This window comes from Rhincodon typus, chromosome 24 (assembly GCF_021869965.1).
Source record: "Rhincodon typus isolate 14 chromosome 24, sRhiTyp1.1, whole genome shotgun sequence".
NCBI lineage: Eukaryota > Metazoa > Chordata > Chondrichthyes > Orectolobiformes > Rhincodontidae > Rhincodon > Rhincodon typus.
Window position 1 is genome coordinate 39,636,048 of NC_063355.1, and position 14,341 is coordinate 39,650,388.

Consider the following 14,341-nt stretch of genomic DNA (forward strand, 5'->3'; position numbering starts at 1 on the left):
GACATTGACTACAAGTCAGGAACTCCCATGCAGAGGTGCATTTGATTTGAGTCATGGAATTCCATTCAGTCACCTCCTTTAAACACTTAATACTGTAGATGGCTTTTTCATGTTGAATAATTAATAACGTTATGAAATGTCTTAATTGCGTTTTAGTTTAATTTCTGTCTTTCCTGCAAATAGAGGCTGAGAAAGTTAGCACTTTTTAAATCCTTTGCATAATCGTACATGTCTATGTATTTATTTCTTGTTGCACAGTGCTGCAAAAGCTCCCTACCTGGCAAAGTTTAAAGTAAAACGGTGTGGAGTATCTGAGTTGGAAAGGGAAGGTCAGTAAAACCAATTGTATCCTGGATATTTTACATTTCGTTTGTTGTGAAATCTGCTGACATTAAAGATTTCTTGTTCATGTCTAGTCAACCCTGTCACTCAGTTCAAGTGGTCAGGGATATAATTGAAGGGTGTATACAGAGACAAGATTCTGTTTTCATTTTTGTTGATTAGCTTGGAAATGGTTTTCATAGAGTGGTACTTTGACAAAGGAGGCCATTCAACCCATCAATCCGATGTGGCTTCTTTAAAGCATTATCTGGTTTTTATTTACCCTGGCATAATTCATCTTCAGAAACTTTCAATGAGTTCTGAGGAAGGGTCACCGGACCTGAAACGTTAACTCTGTTTTTTCCTTCACAGATGCTGCCAGACCTGCTGAGCTTTTCCAGCAACTTTGTTTTTGTTCAATGAGTACTGTTAGGGACCTTTGTTCAATTGAAGCACACATTATTTTTAAACATAGTAATTAACACATTAAAAATGGACATCAGCTCTACCTGAGCCAATAAACTCATTGCAATCCCTGACATATCACTCCACAGCCCTGACTTGCAGGACTGAAGGTGAGTAGTGAACTTATAATTTATCAGAACCTGGGATTGTGCATTTTCCCAGGGGATTAATATGCAGATCACTCAGGGCCACTATTGCCCATCATCCACTAACTGATTCCAATAGAAGAATCCTATGAGCTGGGCTATTATTTACTTGGAGGAATCCAGGAGTGGGATAACAACCAGCCCAGATATTTCCTCCAGTTTTGTATTTTTTAAGAAAACAATGAGCTGTACTTTGTTTCACAGGAATGTCCCTCAATCCCTCATGTTTATTAACTGCTTTGAAATTTGATGACTGTAAACCATTTCACAAACTTCAAATGACAAGATCAAAGGCAGATTCTCTCCTCTGGGCAGCCAAGGTTGAGGGCAAGATGCTCATCAGGACATGGGGAGTTAATTGCCATTCTTTGAATTAAATCTGAAACAGGATAGTGCTAGAATTCAAGATATAATCTCAAAGACAGTGGCTGTGCTATTGAACACTCAATACCGCATTGCAGTTGTGCCCTACAGTTACCTGCCCAGAGATTAATGCGGTCACTTTTCTTTGCTTAAAGCAGGGGGAATGGAAGTTGTGTTTTAGTAGAAAGATTTTTGCTGAAGTAAAACGGCCAAATGCAGACATGCCTCAAATTTTAGCTCCCTGACACTAGGTTGATGTTAAATTAGTGGTAATTGCAGTTCAGTATAACTAAGCAATGATAGACCTAAACATTTTCCAACTTGGATAGCTTTTGACATTACAAAAAATTGCAAAATAGCAAACTTGAGCAATTGGTGTGTTTCAATACTGTATAATTTGACTTTGTTTCCCTTGTTGTGCCTCAGTATCTGATCCTCTGTAAGATGTATCAAGCCATTTTTAATTCTAAATGTGTTGCATAAAAGCAGGTTCTTTGTATAACCAAATCGCTCCATGGAATAAGCTATCCAATCACTATCAGCTCCTCCTTTTATTTAGTAACTAAATAAAAGATCAGTTTTGTGGAAACCACTATGCCATAGATGTAGCTTCTCACTATACTTGACATTAAAGAATACGACCACCTGTACACCAGGGGTAACAAGAACATCTTTTTGATGTATTGTCCATATACTCTTTGAGTGAGGCTTTGTGAGTAAGTACTGAGTGAGTACCAGATTAGCTGGTCCATGTTGCTCCCCACAGTTGCACAGTGAGTACACACTTAGCCTAAAAGCTAAGGTAGCTAAGCTGCTAGTGACTGTGGGAAAAATTTTGCATCAAAAAGCAGCATCTTCTAGAGAAGATAGTCAAAAGCTTTGGTGTGTTCTAATCATCTTTAAACTTAAATGCCCAAATAAATCAATGTTTGCCAATCTTGTATTATCATTTCTGTGCTTTAACCACATGAGTTAAACATTGAAGTGACATGTTATTACAGTGAAGAATAATGAATATGATTTCCAGGTCTTCGGTCCTGTTCTGATGACACTGATGACAGTACAGAGAATGATGATTCTGAAAGGATATGTTGGCAGGCTGCCATTTTTAAAGTTGGTGATGACTGCAGACAGGTAAAACCCTTCATTTCACTTCAGTAGTTTTATAATGGTTTATAAATACTGACATTAACTTAACAAACCTGAATGAATCAAAATAAGAACTAGTGGACATTTGGCGGGATCTGCTTACATTGGAGTATGACCTAATGCCCAAAAAAGACCGAATTCAAACAGCTTCACAAGAGCATTACCAAACAAAATTTGACATCGAGCCAACTAAAGTGATATCAGGGCTAGTGGCCAGAAGTTTGGCCAAAGGGAAGGTTTTATTGAGTGTGTGAAAAGCGGAAAGCTTGGTTGAGATATTTACAAGTTTAAGAGAGAGAATTCTGGAGTATTTACTTCAGACAGTGGGAGTCGTGGCTACCAATGGATTACAGATGAAAATTATTGTTCTGCACAGGAGGCGTGATTTTGGAAAGTTGTGGGGTTGGAGAAACTGATGGTGATTTGGTGGGCTAGTTCAACGGAATGATTTGAAATTGAGATGAGAATTATGAAGTCGAGACTTTGCTTCAAGTAATTGTCATTAAGTGCTTTTGGATGTGTGTATACATAGTACAGCACAATATCAATTCATGTTTGCTCATTTGTTCTTCGAAAATGACATTTAAATTTTTGTAGTTTTAGTTTTCCCACTAGCTCCAAATGATTTAGATCTGGTCAGCTATTAGAAAGTCATTTTAACCAGTGAACTTGTAACAAATGGAGGGTGCTGGAGATGCCTTCTCCCAATCACCCTCTCCAACGGTGACATGGATGCTGCACTAAAAACAAGACAATGTTTGCCTATTGCAGGTCACTTATACTTCCCATAAACCCAAAAATTAGGTGCCAGTATATTGCTGTAATAAAATGAAACCTGATTGAATGAGATAATGGCCAGTGACCACACAAAACCTGCAATCTGTTTTGATGGATAAAAATCCTGACCCTCAAACTGAGTCAAGTTTCAACTTTTGTTTTGCATGGAGACTATATTTGGAAGTGTGATTTTTCTAACCCCTTTCCATTTTAGCAGTAACTATTTTCATGTTCAGTGTGAAACTTCATGATAATAATTCTGTGTTATTATACCTGGAACATTTTTGTTAGAAAATTACTTTCAAATAGTTTAATGTTTTTAGTATCCTGGCTCTCAAAATGTGTTCATTGTGTGTTTGTCTCCACAGGATATGTTAGCGTTACAAATCATTGGTCTTTTCAAGAACATTATTCAGCTTGTTGGTTTGGATCTCTTTGTCTTTCCATACAGAGTAGTGGCAACAGCTCCAGGGGTATGTCTTGCATGGTAGAATGATATTGAAGCATGTTTCTATTAGTTTCTGTGATTGTTCAGTAAACGTATTGGGATCCAGCTACATGCATACAAGTTAAAAATAGAAGGACAGCTATACTGTCACTGCCTGAAGATCTAACCTTGAAAAGCTGCCATATGTCAGAACTACACATTTCTGGAGTTGATATCGTGTTCAAAGAATCAATTGTACCTCATGTTCAATTGAGACCGAATGCCAGCAAATGGAGAATTTCTCTCCATAAAGCTAGAAGAAATAGGATGGGGAATAGGCCATTCATCCTGCAAGGCTGCTCTGTCATTCAATAGAATCCAAGCTGATCTGACATTGTTCTCAATGTCAGAACCTTTACTTCAAATAATGTAGGCTTTTTTTAATGTATATGCTAGCTTTTCAACAAATTCTTGTTTTTTTAATAAACAGACCAAGTGTTCTTTCCTTGAGGCCTTGCTGCAAAGGGCCGAAATTTATCAATATGTACTAGTAATTGGCAGCTATGAAATCAGTGCAGGCAAAATCATGTCAGGGTCAGCATTAATTTCCTGATGTGCCAGATAAGCAGATGAGACAGGTCGCTGGTAAAGAGCATTTGTAAAACCGACTGTGTGGTGTTTACTGTTTGGGTTATTGTCAGCTTATAACTGGGTGAATTAAATCTTGTATAGCAATGGAGTTATTGGATGGAAGCTCATTGTAAGTGGATTTTAAGTGTAACAGCAATTTAACTTTTCAGTGTGGAGTTATTGAATGCATCCCTGACTGCAAATCACGAGATCAGCTGGGCCGGCAAACTGATTTTGGAATGTATGATTACTTCAGGAACCAGTACGGAGATGAATCAACTTTAGCATTCACAAAGGTAAAGTTGGGCATCTCTGCAACAAGACATATTGGCTGTAAATTGGAAGGGGCAATCAATGATATGTTATTGCTGCAAAGAAATGAGTGTTCTTTTCTTTAATTGGAGAGGGTCAAGAAGTGACCTTACAGGTTAGAAAGATGTGGGAGAATGCAAAACCAAACCACATGGGGATAAGATGGTGATTAATAAATCCAGTAGGGAATTCTGGAAGAAATAAAAATTATCCAGAAAATGATGGGAGTGTGAAGAATAGTTGTGGTGAGTAGCATTAAAACATTTAATAGGAAGCTAGGTAAGTACATGAAGGAGAAGAGGATGGAAGGCTATGCTAATGGGGTTAGATGAAGTAGGGTAGACGGGACTCTTGTGGAATGTAGACAGTGCCAAAGACCTGTTGAGCCAAATGGCCCGTATCTGCTCTGACTTCGGTTAACATGACTATGATTGTTTGATCTAGGGCTATTAGAAAGGCCTTTACTGCTCTGTGGTGCATATTATTGCTGTTGCTCACATCTCTGCATGATTTCACCTAGTTTAGGGTTGCCCAATCATCTTCAATTGCTTCACTGAAGACCTTTCATCATAAGGCCAGAGAAGAGGCATTTGCTTACGATAGACAGCATTCACTCCCATTCATAATTCCTTAGATATTAAAGTACCCCACTCCTGTGTGGAGCAAGACTTGGGTAACATTCAAGGCTGAGAATGATAACTGGCAAGTAGTTGTTGCAACACACAAGTATTGGACAATGTTCATCTCCAACCAGAGAACCTAACCATCTCCCCTTGATGTTCAATGATATTGCCATTGCTGAACTGAGAGGCTAGGAATGTTGTGGCTCCTGATTTCTCCAGTGTGTGTCTACTGTCTACAAAGTACAAATCATCGGCATGATGGAATACTCTCCACTTGCCCGGAAAGGTTCTGCTCCAACAACACAAAGAAAGAAATGAAATTTCTACCCTCTCTTAAGAATTTAGATCTTGACACACCAAGCTTAAGCATATGCTCTGTGCATGTTATAAACCAAGTTATCTTTTTTTGGGAAAAGGAAGGTGGGACTAGTTTTGTTAATATACCTGCTGTCTTTGATGTTGGTTCATTGATCATCCACCCTACAATTATTATTTTCTGTCTTTCTCGAAGGCACGGTATAATTTTATCCGCAGTATGGCTGCCTATAGCCTCCTCCTCTTCTTGCTCCAAATCAAAGACCGACACAACGGGAACATCATGTTGGACAAGAAAGGTCACCTCATCCACATAGGTCAGTGCTCAACTTGCAGGAACAGTGCAAAGTCTTGTCAGCATCAAAAACCTAGTTGTTGATTTTTGTTTCAGTGTCTTTGCCAAATCACTAGTTTTATTTCTGTTGCCTTCCCCTGTTCCTGTTGAACAGCCCCTCACATCTATCACTTTCCATTTCCCAGTCACCAGTTCTTTTCAGTGGACTTCTTTTTAAGCTAATTTTTTACCCATTTCCTAATTATTAAACCTAAGATTGAATGTAACAATAGATGGTAATTCTTTAGATAGGAAACACCACTGGTACAAGCACACACTTGAGGATGATGTAACGGTAATATCACTGGGGGGCTAATAATCCTAGGGACACTGGTTCAAATCCCTCTGTCAGAGTAGGTGGAATTTAAATTTAATTAGATTATTAAATACCTTTATAGCTAGTCTCAGTAATGATGACCATGAAACAACATTGATATAAGATTGTCACTAATGGCATGTAAAAAAAATCTGCCAGAGATAGCAAGAACTGCAGATATTGGAGTCCGAGTCAATACAGTGTGGAGCTGGAGGAACACAGCAGGTCAGGCAGCATCAGAGGAGCAGGAGAGTCGACGTTCCAGTTCTGATGAAGGGTCCTGACTCAACTTTCCTGCTCCTCTGATGCTGCCTGACCTGCTGTGTTCCTCAAGTTCCACGCAAGGAAATCTGCCATCCTCACCTGGTCTGGTCTGCATGTGAATCCAGATTCACAGCAATGTGATTGACCCTTAAATGATCCAACAAGCCACTCAATTCAAAGGCCTAGGAAATCGGCAGCGAATGTTGGTTTTGCAATGACACTCAACCGTGATGGAATAAAGAAAAAGAAACACAAACCAATAACTCTGTGGAGATTGGGGATGGAAAAGAAGTATATAAGTAGAAGAACAAAAACGATGAACTACGGATGCTGGATATCTGAAACAAAACCAGAAAGTACTGGAAAAACTCAGCAGATGTGGTAGTATCTGTAGAGAGATAGAAACAGCATTAATGTTCGTGTCCAACTGTTAACTCTGCTTTTCTTTCTGTGCTGCCATACTGCTGAGTTTCTCCAGTAAATTTTGTTTTTATTGTATGTTATAGAAGATCTCTGGTCTATGAAAAGCACCAAAATCGTATCTTGGTTCTCAAGAATCTGCATCTTGACATATGCTGATTAAGTCATTGATCAGCAAGTTGTTGCTTATGAACCTCCATTTATTCTTTGGTTCTGGGTTGACTAGTTTTTAAAAAAAGCAAGTAGTGAACATAAAGCTGGAGGATTTACCCCGTTACTGCCCACGACCACTGTTGTTGTCATTGCTGGACAGAGCTGTGGTTAATCTGCACTCCATGTACTGTGCACTGTCCTTGTCCCTATTTTACAACGGAGAGATAGAGAGAATTGCCGCAGCATCCTGCCACCTACATGGCAATAAAGGTGTGCAGCAAACTTCAAATGGTGCACTTCTGGCAGTGAAAGAGACTACAATTACAAAGTTTAAAAGACATTTGGATAAGTACATGAATAAGAAATGTTTGCGGCAAGTATGGGCAGATGGGGCTAGTTTCGTTTGGCATTATGGTTGACATGGACTGGTTGGACCGTGAGGTCTCTTTCGGTGCTGTATGACTCCATGACTCTAATCCATGAGACGCTGATTCAGTGGAAAAGGTGCAAAAAAGATTTGCAAGGGCATTAGCACACCTCTGCATCTATATTCGGCAAAAAAAAAGCAATGTTGGGTTTGATTTCTTTAGGTATGTTAACACTGAGGTTCTGCCGACGCTGGAGTCAGAGATAACTGTGTGGAGCTGTAGGAACACAACAGGGCAGGCAGCGTCAAGAGGAACAGGAAAGCTGACATTTTGGGCCTTTCTGAAGAAGGGTCCAGACCCGAAACGTCAGCTTTCCTGCTCCTCTGATGCTGCCTGGCCTGCTGTGTTCCTGTAGTTCCACACTGTGTTAACATTGAGGTGTGACCTTGGTAGAAATCTTGAAAATTCTGAGAAGGTTTCGTAATGTATCCGTTGTGCTGAGGAAACCATATTTGGGGGTCATAAATATGCAGTAGTCATTATATAATCCAATAGTTTTAAAGTTGCCAGAATTCTTTAATTATAAGTTTGGTTATTAGGCGTCACTTGCTTCCCTTTTACTAAAAAGCTGCTGATTGCTAGCCAATGGTTGAACAATAAGTGTGGACAGTATCAATGCCAAGTTCGTGACCGAGAAATATCCTCTTGAGGAAGGGGAAAGGGACCAATAATGTCTTGATGAGCAGGGCCAGGAGCCATCCCTTGCCCCAGACCTGCAAATCTGAAAGTGGAGCAGTCACTGCTGATAAGTGGCAGCTGGTAAGTGTCTACGTACTCATGTCTTCAGAATTAAAGCGACTGCTGTAATTGAGTCACTGTAGAAGCAGGTGTTTTCTGCTGAAGATCTTACACCTGAGGCTGGTTCAACCACTGGGAAGGTGGTGACTGCCCTCTGCCTGCTACTGAATTATATCATTGATGTTTGCTGAATGGCTGTTGTGTTATGAGTGGATTGAAGGGGCCGATATGTGTGTGTTCTTTGAGGCAAAAAGCTAGCATGCCTGATGCTAGAATATTGGAGCAGGGCCATCCCTCCTGTGTCACGTTGAGCTCTGTAGATTTACAGGAGTGTCTCATTTTCACCATTCAATCTTTGCAAATTTAACAGGCTGAGCGAAATAAAAAGAAACCTTGCATTTATGCAGTGTCTTTCACCACCCACAATGTTCCAAAGCAATTGACAGTCAATTAAATACTTGAAGATTTGCAATATTGTAATTTAAAGTAGGAAACATGGCAGCCAGTTCGTGCACAGCAAGCTGCCACAAACAGCTATGAGTTTAAAGTGTTGGTGATTTTAATTGAAGGCTAAATCTTAATCAGGACACTGGGGAGAAATGTTCTGCTCTTGGTAATGAACCCATGAGATCTTTTTGAGCTATCTGAAAGGGCAGATGTCCCCATTAGTTTAATATCTCCTCTGACAATGCAGCATTTCCTCAGCGCTGCACAAATGTGTCAGCCTACGTTATGTTCTCAAGTATGTTGATTGTGGCTTGAACTCTGAAGCCAGAATGTTACTGCTGAGCTTAGACCAATAACAAACACAGAATGCTGGAGAAACTCAGCAACTCTGACAGCATCTGTAGAGAGAGAGAGAAGCAGAGTTAACGTTTTGAGTCCAGTATGACTCCTGTTCAGAACGAAGAGTTATACACCTAGCCTAATGACCCGGTGACACTGGCAGAGAACTTGCTGGCTAAGCTCTGTAGGTCGCTAGGTTTTCTGTGGTTGAATAACAGTGGGCTGCCAAAAGTTGAGCTTCCAGATAAAGTTTCAGGCTGCAGGGAACAGCCTGCTGCCTCTGTTGAGTGAGAGTATATAGTTTCCTTCAGGTAAACAGCAACTCTTCCCTGGTGGATTCACCTGTGTAGCAAAAAATAAATTACCAGTATGAACATGTTTAGTTTGGAGAGAAGCCTGTGACTGCTGATTTAATCATGCCATATGTATTTTCCGCAGATTTTGGTTTCATGTTTGAAAGCTCACCGGGAGGCAATCTCGGCTGGGAGCCCGATATCAAACTGACGGATGAAATGGTGATGATCATGGGAGGGAAGATGGAGGCCACGCCCTTCAAATGGTTCATGGAGATGTGTGTTAAGGGATACTTAGCGGTCAGGTAAGAAGTCTGTGGACAAACAAATATTTGTCTGGTTTTACCGGGGTCATGCAGAGAGAGTTTTTATGTTACGTTTTCAAGAACTGTGGTGCAATTTAAACCCTCAGTGATATTTGCCAAGTAGGTCCTCCCCCTCGTGCATGTATTGGGGGGGTTCTTGTATGGCTGGCACTGCAATGCAGATAGGCAGGATCTGTTTGTATTTAATAGAATAGGGAAGATGGTTGACCTTTTTAGTTGCTGATGCAGGCGTCCAAACTTAAGCTGCGTTGAATGTCTCCGCCAGCTGCCCTTTCGGTTCGAGAGCCGGTAATTAGAGAAGGGAGTGGTTGGGAGCGATTTTCTCTGTCCTGCCAGAAATCTTGACAGAAGCAAAATTCAGAGTAGTATTTAAAAACAAAGTTGATACTTTTTGATCCTTTTCGTAATACTTATTGAGAAAGGTCAGCAAAATGGACTTAGTGAACAGCACTTCCAGTGAAAAGCTATGTGCCGAATGGGTCTTCTACATTGTGAAATGTTATAGTTCTATTAATAAAGTCTTGTTGACATGTCCTAATTGGTGATCCACAAATTAACTTGAATGGGAATTAAAATAAAGTCTCTCCGGTTCACTAGAAAATGTTTTTGTTCTAACATGTGAATCTCTCGGCCTATTTATCTATATCTTTGCGGTTTCAAACTGGAACAAATCATTCTTCTGGGATTGCTAGATGTTTCCTTGATAGCTCCACATGTTTGGACAAGACATGGCTGAGTTGTACAGATGAGAAACATTTCACTGCATAGTCTTAGCCATTGTCAGCTGAAAAGCTGGTGAGGGTGATGTAATTGGTCTTAGTATCTCAGACTGCTGATGGGCAAGGCTGGTCAGCCTCTTGAGTGCCCAGTTGCTGAATGATGGACGAATGGTGACTTTGCCTGTTTGGACCCAAACACAATGGGATTCTGTAAAGTGCTGCGAGTGTTCAATGGGACGATTGTGAAACTGCTTCAGTTGTGAGTAAATCCAAAACTAGGGGCCATAAATGCCAAACAGTCACTATTAAGGAAATTGGGAAAAGTTTCCTTACTCAAGTGTGTTTAAAACTACTGCTTGGTGGGGGGAAAGAATAAAAGGGATTACCTGAGGTAAGGTAGAGGCAGCTCATAAGAACATAGGAAATACAGTAATAAAAATAAGAAATAGGAGTAGGCTCTTTGGGCCATCAAGCCAGCTCTGGATCACCTGATTGTGACCTTAACTTCTCCTTCTAACCTGTCCCCATAACCCATGACTACTTTTGTTAATCAATTTTGCCTTGAATGTATTGAATGACCCATACACCACGGAAGCAGATCCTTCGGTCCAACTCATCTGTGCTGACCAGGCTTCCCAAACTAAACTAGTTCTGTTTTCCTGCATTTGGCCCATATCCCCCTCAACCCCTATTCGTGTACCTGTCCAAACATCTTTTTAAATGTTGTAACTGTACCTGCATCTACCACTTCCTTCGGCAGTTCATTTCACACACGAACCACCCTCTGTTTGAAAAAGATGCCCCTTAAGTCCCTTTTACATCTTTCCCCTCTCACCTTAAACCTGTGCCCTCTAGTTTTGGATTCCCCTGCCTTTGGGAAGAGACCTTGGCTCTACACCTTATCCATTCCTGTCATGATTTTATAAACCTCTGTAAGGTCACCTCTTAACCTCCAACATTCCGGGGAAGAAATCCCAGCCTCCCGTTAAAACTCGAACCCTCCATTCCCATAACATCCTTGTCAATCTTTTCTGCATCCTGTTCAGTTTAATAATATCCTTTCTAAAGCAGGACGACCAGAACTGTACCTAGTACTCCAAAAGTGACCACACCAACCTCAACATAACGTCCCAACTCCAATATTCGGTTCACTGAGCAATGAAGGCAAGAGTTTCAAATGCCTTTGTCATCACCCTGTCTACCTTTTGATGCAACTTTCAACCAGCTATGTGCTTGAACCCCAGAGTCTGTCTGTTCAACAAAACTCCCTGGGACCCCAACATTAACTGTGTAAGTCCTGCCCTTGTTCATCTTGGCAAAATGCAACACCTCACATTTATTTGAAATTAAACTCCCATCTGACACTCCTGTCTGGGCAAGAGAATTCCAGACGCTGTTGGCCTTCTGGGAGAGAAATTCCTCCTCCTCATTTCCCTGTTAAGTGAAGAAACATTTGAAATAGTGCCCCTAGCTCTAGATTCCCCATGATGGAAAACACCCTCTTAGCATGTACACTGTCAAGCCTATTCAGGTTTTTTTGTATTTCAATAAAATCAGTTCGCATTTTCCCAAGCTCCAATAAATACAGGACCGATCTGCTCACGTCGAGCAAAACCAGCAAAGAACAGTTGGGCTAAATGGCCTATTTCTATGCTGATCATTCTCAGTAGTATTTAAGAAATGAATGTACTCAGCGAATGAGAGGAAATTAGAATTGTTAATAACATATGAGTAAAATGAATCCTCAATCTGTCCCAGTTAATGTTGTAATCTATTTAGGGGAGCAAGCTAATTTAATTAGGAAAGAGCCTATGTTCCCACTTGATTTGTTCTGTTCTGACTTGATGTTCAATGTGTGAACCATTTGGAGCCTCTGGTGATTGCTAATGTTCTCACTGTTTAGGCCTTACATGGATGCAGTGGTGTCACTCGTTACGCTAATGCTGGATACTGGACTCCCATGTTTCCGAGGGCAGACTATCAAGCTTCTGAAGTAAGGCTTATGGTTGTTGTGCATTATTGATATTATTAACTCTTTTAAACAGAGTGACTTTTGGAACTTGCAGAGACACTTAGATTTGCCAAAAAAAATTCCTAATTCATTTTTATTAAACTTAATCCTTCAGTGAGAAAATGCTGTATTTTTCAATGAACCTTCTTTCAATCCATTTGATGTATGTGCAATATTTTTAAGCAGCACGTCTAACATTTTTTGTCATCATTTGAAATGGCAACGGTTCAAGTGTCCAGAATAGATGTCTTCAGATTTTTCTCAGCACTTTTTCCTTCTCTGTTTCAGACAAAGATTCAACCCGAACGTAAGTGAGAGAGAGGCAGCAAACTACATCATCAAAGTCATTCAGAACTGCTTCCTGAGCAACAGGTCAGTGATCTTGATTTTTTTCATCCTTGAGATTTCCTTTTCCTTTTATGTATTATTAGACTGTTGAGAGTGAACAAAGTTCACTTGTTGCTCCAGCTTTCTATGGGACAAACATGTGACTTGACACACAGTTTATATCTTGGAATGTGCGAATATCCTTCCCCTGGGATAAAAGAGGGAGAATAGTTACCTCCAAATGCATTCAGCTGGCTTCTGTTTTGGAACTGGGGAAAGACAGTGGCATAGCGGTAATATCACTGGAATAGTGATCCAAACTATTGCTCCAACGGGGCCCAAACTTAATGCCCTGGGGACCAAAGTTCGAATCCTGCCATAGCAGATGATGGAATCTTAAATTCAAGTAATAAGCCTGAAATTGGTCTTAAAAATAGTGAATTGAAACCCCGAAATAATTGTCTTAAAAACCTATCTAGTTAATTAACTAATGTCTTTTAGAGAAAGAAAGCTGCTGTCCTTACCTGGTCTACCCTCCAGACTCCCACAGGAATGTTGTTGGGGATCTAATGCTTTTACCCAATTGAAGGAATGTTGGTGATGGGCAACATCCTATGAAAGAGTTAGTCTTAAAACAAAATGTTAACACCCTGAAGGATGGAGGGAATTGATGCAGGTGATTTGTGATGAAGGCAATGTACACTGACTGAATTGCTGCAAATCTATCTTGTTACTTTCAGGAGTAAAACCTATGACATGATTCAGTACTACCAGAACCAGATCCCATACTGATGATGAACTCAAGACCGGAAAGATGCTCATGTTGTTTTCACTACTGTATAATTCTTGCACTTTTTAGCCTCAGTTTGTGTTACCCGCCTTTAAGGGTTGTATCTTAAACTGTACTCTTGGGACCTCGCAACAATCACTTGTTATAAAATGGATATTCAATCACTCTTTGCAATTATAGAACATAGAATATGTGTCAAATCATAGTTGAAGCATTAATTGCACTATATATGTTGTATGTTGAGATGATGAAATTGAAATATTAAAGTTGTATGTGGAGATATTATTTTTCTTTAGAGTATGTAAATGTGCGATACAGATATTAAATCTATAAAGAGAATAAAGTAGTTGAATTAGTTTGGTGTTGCTTGCTTTTTTTTGGTTTATGGGTCTTTTCTGATAAGTGCGGAAATGAAAGTACAGTCACTATAACACACCAGCAGGTGGTCAAAGAGCCTGTGGGACAAAGTGGAACATTTTTTGCTTAGGGAGTTATGCTTTCAAATGCACTGTCTGAGAAAGGTGGTGAAAACACGGCTATTGTAATTTTCAGAAGGGAATTGCCTTTGCACTTAAAAAGGAGAAACTTAGAGTACCTGGAGAAAAAAAGCAGAAAAATGAAACCAATTAAGTAGCTCTCGCAAAGAACCCATACACATGGGCTGAATGGTCATCTTCCATACTATAACAATGTTGCCTGTCGTGACACCAGTTCCATGATCTTCAGTTCCAGTGGGTCATCTGCTGGACCTGGCATAACCTGCAGGAGCCCCTTCTTGTGGAGACTATATTCAGTATGGATGACCTCGGAAATTTGATATTTTAAATTTCCAAGATAAATTATGACAACCACAGGCAGTCAATGCACAGTGAAAGGCAGAATACTGTGAAAGTTAGAAATGGATTCAT

General features: G+C 40.1%; 1 protein-coding gene across 1 annotated transcript; it reads left to right on the plus strand.

Annotated features, from left to right (window-relative positions):
- The first annotated feature begins 6 nt into the window (after window positions 1–6).
- LOC125485963 (putative phosphatidylinositol 4-kinase alpha-like protein P2) lies at window positions 7–13,789 on the plus strand. Its single transcript, XM_048611593.1, has 10 exons — window positions 7–35; window positions 259–329; window positions 2,323–2,429; window positions 3,590–3,694; window positions 4,449–4,574; window positions 5,725–5,845; window positions 9,406–9,565; window positions 12,209–12,298; window positions 12,605–12,688; window positions 13,384–13,789. Exons 1-10 carry the CDS (start codon window positions 28–30, stop codon window positions 13,433–13,435), a joined length of 924 nt encoding a protein of 307 aa, XP_048467550.1. The 5' UTR covers window positions 7–27; the 3' UTR covers window positions 13,436–13,789.
- The last annotated feature ends 552 nt before the right edge of the window (window positions 13,790–14,341 follow it).

What these genes read in the sequence shown, in the direction of transcription:
- LOC125485963 (XM_048611593.1), top strand. An exon ending in TAGTGGCAACAGCTCCAGGG is followed by an intron (nt 3,695 to 4,448) that starts GTATGTCTTGCA and finishes TTAACTTTTCAG; the next exon opens with TGTGGAGTTATTGAATGCAT. An exon ending in CAACTTTAGCATTCACAAAG is followed by an intron (nt 4,575 to 5,724) that starts GTAAAGTTGGGC and finishes TCTTTCTCGAAG; the next exon opens with GCACGGTATAATTTTATCCG.